Genomic DNA, 11,364 nt, shown 5'->3' on the forward strand with positions numbered 1-11,364 from the left:
ATGTAATTATCGAAAAGATACTTTTGTTAGAAGACGCTAACAGCATTTCCTATGTCATAGAAATCGGGCTTTCTGATTCTCACACGCTTCGTTTCGGAGAAGGCGGTTCTCTTGCATAAAATAGCCATCTAGAGGATGTAAAACATTTGTTCTTCATAATATCGACATATATTTATAAATATAAAGTTCCTTCTATAAATATAAAATTTCTTCCGTGCTTCAGAGGGGCTTCTAGAAAAAGGATTCTCCACATGCAACACGAAATTCTCATCATGATAAAAGGCATTGATCACCATTACGTGCAACAAAGAATCCCCATTTTTAGACCAGACCACATCCTTTCCAGATACTGAAGAAAGCAAAAGCTTGACAGGCTTCCGAACATACGGATTCTAACTCTCAACGAAACATATATTTACACGAATTTGTAGCTTAAATATATATCTGCAAACGCATTTCTTTTCACAGTTTTCCGAATGCAGACCAGGACTATAATATCTACGTGAGGAACTCATTGTTGGTATAGAATTTATGTACAAAAGAATAAGGAACCTTCCCCATTAGTAAGGAGCATTGAGCCCTTCGAGAAGGGGGATCACAATCAGACCACGGCTTCATGCAGGTGACCGCAAAAAGCTCGAACAAGAGACAAGAACCTTCAATGTAAGTACAGATCGACAGGACGATTGCAGATATTAGGACAATTCATCACTGCCAGAATGTTCAAGTATCGTCTGAGGCGTTCTTGTGTAAATATCGCCAAATGGGAGACTGAATGCCCCATCTCTGTCATGATCATCATCAGCTAAATTCTGAAACAAGTTACCAGAGTTCCGAAGGTTCAAATTCCCATCATGCTCTTCGACACTCCCATCAGAGAAGCTGCGACGAGAGTGATTAAAGTTATGGACCCCAAATGATGGGGGCTCCAGGAAACTGTTCTGGACTGCATTTGATCTAGCGCCAGTCCTGGCCCACCAATGGCTTTCAGTGGTCCGCCCAAGATGGCCGACATCATGATGCTGAATCAAACTGTCTCGGAAGACCGTGCTTGAGGTAGATGCCTGCAGGTGGCTTCTCTGCTGGTCATCTGCAAAGGCCCCCCACCTGCCTTGATTCTGTGCTTCATGATCAATGTCTGTCCAATAATGTCCTTTATGCTCTTGATGTACATCTAAAGGTGTAGCTAGTCCCATCTCTACATCTACACGGCAAGAGCCTCTCTCTAAATAATAACAGTCAAGCAGGTAAGGATGACTGGGATGATTAATATTAACCAACCACGGTGAATGGCGCTGAACCCATGGGAAAGGAGAGCTTGGTCTTGACAAGCCCCATCTATGCAGCCCATCTCTAAAGTGGAAGCTGTATGCATCGTTTGGGCCACCTAAATTTCGATGGTTTTGCCAAGCTCGAGTGGGCGAATAATTTGGATAACTTTCCTGGTTTTGCATATGGAGCCCAAAATCTTGCATTGTCAATACGAACCGCTTAGCCAAAGAATCTGGTTCCCAGCTTGAATAACATGCCTTGAAGCTGTTGACACACAGGATAAAACACCAAAAAAAGAAAATTAAAAATGATATGTAGTTTGAACAGAAATAAAAAGGAAACTGAAAAAACAAGAATTTCTCGCACTTAACAAGCAAAGACAACAACAGGTTGTTTTAAAGGGTGAACGCATTGACCACAGTTGCTAAAACATGCACAGAACACAAGCTGGGAAATTGTACGATCCATGGAAGGTTATGAAATGGATACACATGAACAGGATACAGGGATCATGTGAAAATTGGCCGACTATCTCCCTGCAATGTTAAGTCAGTTCCATTTCAAAATAGAGGATAGATATCTCAACAGCAGCAAATTGTGGCACCTGATTCCAGAATCTACAGGAAACCTTGTGTCCTACTATACTCCTGAACTGTATAAAGTTTTTTTTTTGTTTATCAATCTTAATTCTTCTACTAGTGATGGTATAATAAAGGCACTTTTCAAACGATCAAATAAAATTCGATAATCGACCATGAAACTACAGAAGGATGACTAAATGAAATCATTGAAAGACATGCCAATGTACCTTAGAACAGACTTCTCCATCTTCCCTTGAGAGCTCCTTTTCTCTTGTGAAGCATTACATGGTGATCCATACTTACTATTGCCATGGGTTTCAAAATCAAAGATGCTAAAACTACAAAGGAAAATAAGACGAGAATAAATTTCTCCCCTTTATTGATAAATACAAATCAGCTCATCACATGAATTTCATTATATGTGTGTGTGTGTGTATGTGCATACACACACAGAGAGAAATGTTCAGGACAACAAACCTGCAGACATGGCCGACACCTTCAACATGAACAGTGAAATCTGAAATAAACTGTAGAATATCATCGACACGCTGGAATAGGAAAAGAAATGATCAGTCACTAGATGGCAGAACAAAATCTGCAATGTCCACAAGACCAGAGCATATCAAGCATAGCTGATAACTGACCTTGGGAACAAAGAAGAAAAGCAAGCATGGAGTCAGGAAAATTGAGATCATCTCCTCCAATAACATCATCAGCGTGTACTGCACTATCAAGGAGAAACATATAATAAACAGAAAGAATACACCAAATCATGGATCCTCTGTTAAACATAAAGAGAGAAAAAGCTTATCCAGGTAAAGATGTGGAAAGCTGTGACCTATGTGTGCATGTGTAAATGGGACTATAAGGCATGCAGATGATGTTTTCTCGTTGATATGGACCACCTGATCAAGCCCAAGACTGAACGTCATTATTCTTTTATTATGCATTTGCTGCAGGAGTCCTTTCAGACTCTTTGAACTCATTAAAAGCCACTCTCAATCGTTTGAAAAGATGGACTGGATGGTTCACATGTTGCCACCTCAAAAAGAAACTTTTCCAAAAACCTCCCCCTCAGAATAAAGCTAGTCAATTGAAGGCTTACCATTGTCAAAGGATGCTGATTCTCACTAGATTTACCTATTCCTTATAATAGCAACTTTTCTAAAGAAAAATATTGAAGTAAAAAAGAGGAAAAGAAGAGTTGTTTATTATGAACACTACACTGACCATCTTTTTATGGTTTGCCAACCTCACATGAGCCTCTTGCCACAAAGATATTTCACAGACACAACAAATACCAGTGTCAAGCACATCTCTTTGTAAAAAATATAAAGTAAACAACAAAGTTGTTTAGAGTTGAATTCCAGAAAAGGCAAATCCCCAATCACTCGATCAGGCTTGCTAGAATGAAAACAGAGACTTCATTTCTTAAAATATCTTCTGATTTGAATCATGGTAACAATCTATATAAGAACTTAATGACTTACTTTACATTTACTTCTATTACTTCAGAGTTTGTGATCAACCACATTATCTTTTCAACTTTGTTTATAATTGATTCTCTTAACAATGACTTTAGACATTACTGTTCAAGAGTTTGTTCTTTATATGACATTCATGTTTTCTTGCTTGAGATTAAAAATGTTATCATATTATATCACAAATCAATATATGGATGCACAACAGCGCTCCCGTAAAACACTCCACTACCATATCCATGTCCATACTTATGTGACATGGATCACAAGTCATGGACTCATGAACTAAACCAGAATACGAAGAGAATATTCAACCAAAGCACAGGAGAAGAAGAAGCTCAAGTATTTCCTGAAACAGGGCTTCAAACTCTACCCGAATACAATACCAAGAGAATATTCAACCAAAGCACAGGAGAAGAAGCTAACAAGTATTACCTGAAACAGGGCTTCAAACTCTACCCGAATGCAATCAGTGTTCTCTTTGCCACGCCATTTTTTTGGCATGTAATGTGTGTGCTGAACAACTAGCGACATCGCCCCCTCAGGATCATGGACCTGGTGATCATTTGTCACAGCAGCACGGCTGATTGCTGTGACAGCGCCAAATACAGCAAAATACCACACCAAATTTCGACCATATATCTGCAAGATTAGCACATAATGTTCAAATGTAGGAAAATGTGCTGGACATAGCCACAATTTAAAGTGAAAAAAGTTAGTAGTGAGGTTGGCAGTTAGTGTCTCAATTAGTATGTTTGGGTGCGTCCCTGGTTAGACACTTTCCAAGTAGAAGGGATCTAAAGCCTCACTAAGAGACTTTTCACATAATTCCTATGAACCAGAGATAAACAGCCACCTAGAAGAGCAATCCAGCCATAATAACGTTATGGCTGATACACCACTTGTTCATTTGAAATTTTGAACAGAACATGCATAAAATCATTACAAACAAAATTGTATAGGTGCTTCCAGCATAAGCTAAAAACTACAACTTGGTGCTAGTATTGAATAAAAACATATTCCTGCATTTGAATATCATATATGAAAGGGCAATGATGATGCAAAAGGAATTAAATAAGGTACAAGAAGTACACACATACATGAGCTTCCAGTAGAGATTCATCAAGCAAAGCAATGAAGATAAAAGTAGCTGTAAAGCCACTAGCCACATAAGCTACAAATTTGGCTATCAAAGACAATATAGGAGAGGGAAACTGCTTTAGATAATCTGCTGCATGTACCACACTGGCATTTATCCTCTGCTTGAACAAATGGTCAACCTGCAACAAACAGAGTCGACATAGCTTGTCAAATAGCAGCCAATTGCAACACAAAAATTTCAAGCATCATCCATTCAAAGAACATTTACACATGCACACACTTGCGTGCATGAATGGTGCTACTAATATTTTAATAAAAATATGCACTGGGTTGCAAAACTTTTAGATTTACATTTAACCAACCAAATGCATAGGCCTATAAAAGTGAGGTCATTGAGGGGATTCACAAAGATAAAGGAGTGCGCCTATTAAAGAGTACATTGGAGAAGGCTATATGCCTTTACTATTGAGATATGAACACAAAAGCATCAGCACTTTTCCTTTTCTATGGACAGGTGCCCCACATGCACAAAATACAAATGGATAAGAACTTAAACACATTATAATAGGAGACATAACTACCTCATTATATTCTCTGAACATCCACTTTGACAAGTTTGACCACTTTCTAGATGATGCCATGCTTGGATGATTGTAGAACTGTTCAGCATGCCTCAAAAAGAAATACACCAAAACGAAAATAACAAGAAATGGGGACATCAAGAGCATCCCAAGTCCAACAGCCATAAGCCTTTTCTTTAGCAAAGACGGGTTGCTAATGAAGTCCCTTCGAATAGAAAAATTCCTGAAAAAAGAAAGTAGGACTCAGTTTCACAATCAAGATCATCAATTGGTTGTGTTAATAAAAAGCCAACACATCATAAAACCAAAATAAAAAAACTGGAAGAATAGCATCGAATAAAAGAATCACATTAAGCTCCAGCAGTATTCGACTATATGCAAAAAAAATTATACAGAAAAGGCTTGGTGATGTATTGGTGTTTCTCACATCATAAAGAAAAATAGAGGCAAGAACAATGAAAAATGCACCAAAAATCCGGCCAGACCAAATTCTCTACTACAGCATCCAGACTGCCCACATTTTTAAGCAAAAAAAGGACAGAAAAGATTTTATGAATGAAGAAATTGTATGGTAATGGTAAAAGTAAAGCCGCAGAAATAGGCATTTATTATGACACAACAATCTATTGTCAAGGTTTAATGTCATGGTTCAAACTTCAAAGTTCAATCTCTGCATGAAACGGAAAGAAATGGGATGAGAAGACTTATAAAACCAAATGTTTCCACTCATACCTATCAAACATGCTCTGTAGTATGCACCATTTTAAAGTCCACTCGAGGCTCGTAGTTAGTATTAAATGATTCTTTTCACCACTTTGTCCGCAATTTACAGCAGGACCAGCTCCAGGGAGCCACTTAGGTATTGGCAGGGCAAGGACACCTTTGTTGATCATAGCAATCAAGTAATTCTCCTTACGCATGATGCGCATAATCACATCATGTGCAGAAAGATCCTTTACAACACAAAGTGGCTGCGAGCTTTGCAACTGAATAACCTTCTCCAGAATCACAGGCCATGGTGTAGCCTGAAATTCATTATCTGTAACACAGAGACTGCAAAACAAAAGAAGAGATGGAAGATCCTAAGATAGCAGCTGCTAAATTACAAGCTCAACTAATACAGGTAGAGTATTCATAGCTTACTTATTGTAATAAAAGTCACGTATCTTCAGTGTTTCTTTTAACTGTGTGAAAAACCGCAGGAAGCAGAATATCCAGTAGATAGTGAATAATCCCAGATACACAAGAACTATTCCTTTGAAAAATGTGAAGGGCACTAAAGGATGCTTGTGAAGAGCTTCACGTGCAAGGTCACAGGGCTTCATTCCAGATTCAACGGCATCTATTCCACACTTCATGTTTAGCAGACCACGCCAATCAACAAACAACAACATAAACCCCGAAAAAGAGATGGTGAAGGCAAGGCATAGGAGCTCAACGATCCACTTTGTGATAATGCACCAAAGACCTTTTTCACAGTAATAATTATATAGTCGTTCAAAGAAAAGGTCAAGGTCAGCAATTGGGTCAGGTTTCAACGTTTCACCGTGAAGTAAACCAGAAGGGCTCTCGCTTCCGGAACTAGACAATCTTTGATAATCTGACAGTTGAATTTCAGGTGGCACATCATTAAGCAGCCTATCATGTATAGATGATTCACCACCAGTTGGCCATTTCAATTTCAATATGCTAAGAGCATTGAGACTCTTCTGGCCACGAAACATTTTCCCTCGGTGTTCATACCATGTCACTGTGGTACTTTATCCACCAAATTTCGCAGCCCACTTCTGCAATAAAAGATAAACAGACGAGAAAGTTAGAGTAGATTCATAAGTACCAAATAGAAAAGGAAACGTAAAAAAAGTTTAAACAACTTGTAAGCGAAACGTCTAGCAATCTCCCCAATCACCATTTAAACACCCTTCTAAGAAAAGGAGGAAAACAAACAGTAACTTAATAGCCACTTTCAATTGCATAAGAGAAGTACATTTATGAATAAATTATGAATTAAGGGAGCAGCTCAATGAGACCAATAGCACATTATAAGTAAAGAAAGAAAAAATAAAAAACAAGGGAAGCCCACATCCGCACCACATTGCGGTCGGAAGCTCATCTTAGAGCTTACCGAAGAGGTTAATGAACGTCAAAACAGAAAACGCCTCATAAGTTTACTGTCGAATTTATCTTTCATGGGCATGTCTGTTCACGGCAGGGGCTTAACGAAACCAAACCAAAAAACATAAAGGAGCAAAATAGCATCCACAAGAACATGAATTTACTCATGGGAACTCAGATTCCGACGCCAACACGAAATATAACGTTCACCAATAATAATACCCTCTCTATAACCATGTAAACTGATCCATGCCTCCGCTTAAAGAAACAAAAAAGAACAAGTAATCTCAGCTCCAGAAGCCCACAAAAATAAATAGATAGATACATAAAAACAGGAAGCCCCACATGCACAAAAACTCATTCTAGAACGTGACGAAAAGGGATTCTACAGTCTACTCACCGGGATATCCGTCCAATTAAGCCTCGGACAATACGAGACGCCGACCAAGGGGCGGTGCTCTTCCGGCGCCGGACAAAGGAAATACCGATTCCTTCACCAGCAAGGAAGAAAGGAGGAGTTTCCGTGGAGGAACCAAGAAAACGAATTCGAGGGAAGGGGTGAATTTTCAACCAAGGAAAGAAAGAAACCAGAGGGATACAAGCAAAAGAGGGGAGACCAAATACGTGGGACGAGGAAAGGCGTACAAGAGGAGGCGATTGCAATTCTTTATGTTATTTCCGATATCCCGGCCTGGCGTTCACCCGTGCCACTACCTCCCCCCCCTCCTCCTCCCCGATTCACAGTGGGAGGGAGACGTGAAACAGCGGCAGGCTCTTGTTTTTTTTCACTTCGAAGAGGAAAGAACACGTATGAATACCACGAAGCGTTGGGAAAGAAAGCCTCCGGCCTCCGGGCCTCGAGTTGATGACGGTAGAATCGAAGGCTCGGAATCTCTAAATTCGGATCCATCCGAACCGACCCGGATGTCAACTGGTTTGCACTCTGGAGCTCGATTCAATTTTTCCTTTTTCGACAAAAAACTGAAAACGAAAAACTGATAAACACCATCTATGGCTCTGATTTTACAACACTGATTTTCTATGCATTTTTAAGATATAATTATAAAATTGGACCGTTAATAACTCAATAGTTTAGGGATTGACCTTAATATCCACCCACATTGAATTCTCATTAGCATTGAATTTTCATTAGCATTTGCTTTAGTGATAAGAGAGAGCAATAAAATATGAATGTATAACAAAATTTGATGACAAGAAGTATCTTAAATACATAAACAAACAGCAAAAACAAAAATAAAAAAACGAAATATACAAAACAACAACACAATAAAATTGAATAAGAGGGGTGATGAAAGACTGTATAACGGAACAGCAGAGTCACCTAGCAACAAACGAAAAACGATGTTGTAGTCGAATAGCAAAATGAACATTCTTTTACACAAGGCATGCCACAGAATTCGACGATAAGAAGGTGTCCTTGAAGACCCTCTTTTTGAGTTCATCTCAAATGCGCTACCAAGAGGATATGAACCACAACTTCCAAACAAAGAAAGAAAATAGACTTGCCAACCAGAGGCCAAAAGATGCGATTTCCATAAGCATGTTATCGCTAGCTTAATCAATAATTGTAAAAAATCAGTTTAATTGACAGAGCTGCCAATTGGGTGATCAGCTGAATTAGTTAAGAAATTCACCAAAAGCATATTGCAAAAAACAAAAAATGGAAATTCTTGAAATATAAAAAACATAAAGCATATTAAAAAATAATTAAAAGAGTTTGGCATGTAGCACCCTTAAATCGGCCATGGGACCGACTCTGTTTGCCAAACAATTCGATTCAGTTCAATTTAATTAGGCCGATATCAGACAAATAAATAAGGATAGTATCGCACTTATATTTATAAATTCAGATCATTTTATAAAATCGACTTCAGTTTGTAATTCATATGGAACCTGGATATGGTTCTTCTCGCAGTGTGTCTTATTAAACTCAGCAATGATATTTCGTCTCATATGTTGAAAACTGATAAAATTTATTTGGATCGTCGGTATGAATGGGTACTGGTGCGTATCAGCTATTAAAAATAAGCTTGATATTTAATTATTTTTTATCAATATTTCAATTAATTCGGTCTAAGGTTGGGCATCCAGCTGGTGCCTGACCTATGACGGGCCGAACCTGGGCTAGCTTTGTATCTCTCTCTTTCTCTCTTATTTTCTTGACAAGATGCCGTGGTCACGAGTGACTGTCACCAATACTTATATATTTCCTTTCTTGCTATCTTTGTAAACCCTAGGCGACTGTCAAGGGTGTCACCACCATATGCAATTTTTTTTTGGTCCGACTGTCGAACCAAACCTAAGGTGGCATAACATCCGGGCCGACTCGATTAGTTATCAGGCTGGGTCCTTGCCTGGCTGCCAGCAAGGGTTTATGCCTGACCAAGCCCCATGTTCTAAAGCCTCGAGCCAGCCCAGTCTAGCCCATTGCACCGCCCTAATTCGGTCTCATGTCAACCTAATTACAAGAAAAGGAGACATATCAATAAATCCCCAATATTCACAATACTGGTCTTCCTACTTATGTCTAATCCCCAATATAAATCCATTCTGTTGACAACCCCGTTGACATTAAACAATCCAAGTTGCCATAAGAAGAAGCAAATCAATTCTAAAGACGTTATGGTTTTCTGAAACATTTATTTTCTCTTTAAATAAGGGGCGAACATGGTGATAGGGATGTGAACGAGTCGGATTTGGGCCTGAAATGACAAGAATCCTGCTTATTAATTCGCTACATGGAGGGGCATTAGAATACAGAATCCAAAAGATAAGCAAAAGTTATTTACTGGACTGGATTTGGTAAGATTTGAGGAACCCATAAGAAACAGAGGGCAAACTGGATTGTAGCTGGTGTGGGCAATTGCCCACAGAGGTTACTTTATTTACATATATTACTTTATCTAAATATATTAACTTCTTTTTTTCTTGAATACTTCTTAAAGTTCGAAAATTAAACTTATAGTGCCCCTCAACCAAAATGTTCTACCAACTGATAAGAAATATAAATTTCTTAGTGAAACCGAGTGGTGAGATTTTATTGATCAAAGATCTTTTGATGAGTGCGAGGATTACGACCCACTGTCCTGAAAAAGCCTAAAGGCTCTCTTTATTCCCCTGCCTCCAAGGTCTTGGGTTACATCAGGCATCAGTGGCAACAACGATCCGTTCAACTTACGTACAGTGTTCAAATACCTCTTTCAAACGTATAATCTCCTCTTCTTTCAGGAATTGATATGGGTGAACCAATATTTTTTTCCCCCAAACCGTTGTAACAACCCAACCATGACGCCATTTCTTATTTGAAAATTAGATTCTTTTGAAAATATTGTTTTCTGTAAGACAGGGTCTTGACAAACCAGTTTTTCACCAAACCCATTTTTAACTTTTAGAGTGTCACCCAAACCCACCCTAAAAATTATACGATTGATTGGTTGAATCCAATGATCTCCTCATAAGATGTGACTTCTGTGATCTCCTCATGAGAGGGTGACTTCTGCCATGTGGCATTGCGTTATCGTAGGTGTTAATAGTATTATACCATAACAAATAACCTGATTTTCATGAGTATCCGCAGTTAAGGACCACGATTTTAACTTTTTTTTTTTTTTACAGTGCATCTTTCATATGTCATGCGACTTTTCTTTTAGACACTTGGCAATATTGTGATTTATTAGATAAGCACCGTAAATCATACCCATCAAATTACTTTTGCCTTCTGATTATTTAGTGACCTGGCTAATACGATATACTACCATAACTACCTGCTTCCTAGTTATTAATAATCCAACTAAGAGTTTGTAACCTGAACTCGATTTTTCCAATTGGCCTTATTATTTCATAAAGCAAATCCGATCTCATAGTTTGACAGTCCTATTTTTTCAACGTTAAGGGCTATTGCGCCCTAATAAACAGAGAGGTAAAAATAATTAAGCCTGTTCCCATGCAACAATACAAGTTAGTTCAAGAGACTTGTGCTCTCCAGTCGTCACATTATCTCACTCGAGTCCAAGACCGAACAGATGCTTCAGTATGAAAAACTAACAGTTTAAGGTTTGTCAGCTAGATGGTCCAAGTTCTAAGCTATATTTGATTCCCTCATGCAAAATCAACGACCACTTTCATTACTTTCTCCTTTTCTCCAATAAAAGACTGCGCCTCAAATGGCATATGCACAGCCTAGACTAAACCAATAAATTCTAAGGCGAATGG

General features: G+C 38.6%; 1 protein-coding gene across 1 annotated transcript; it reads right to left on the minus strand.

The window, feature by feature from the left end:
- Positions 1 to 273: 273 nt before the first annotated feature.
- LOC116252745 (autophagy-related protein 9) lies at positions 274 to 7,941 on the minus strand. The gene is made up of 10 exons (XM_031627244.1): positions 7,532 to 7,941; positions 6,160 to 6,803; positions 5,749 to 6,069; positions 5,017 to 5,239; positions 4,435 to 4,614; positions 3,770 to 3,976; positions 2,498 to 2,575; positions 2,331 to 2,401; positions 2,081 to 2,191; positions 274 to 1,536 (listed from the first exon to the last, which is right to left on the minus strand). The coding sequence occupies exons 2-10, from the start codon at positions 6,738 to 6,740 to the stop codon at positions 696 to 698; spliced, it is 2,613 nt and encodes an 870-aa protein (XP_031483104.1). The 5' UTR covers positions 6,741 to 6,803; positions 7,532 to 7,941; the 3' UTR covers positions 274 to 695.
- Between the last annotated feature and the right edge of the window lie 3,423 nt (positions 7,942 to 11,364).

Source organism: Nymphaea colorata, chromosome 4, assembly GCF_008831285.2.
Source record: "Nymphaea colorata isolate Beijing-Zhang1983 chromosome 4, ASM883128v2, whole genome shotgun sequence".
Taxonomy (NCBI): Eukaryota; Viridiplantae; Streptophyta; class Magnoliopsida; order Nymphaeales; family Nymphaeaceae; genus Nymphaea; species Nymphaea colorata.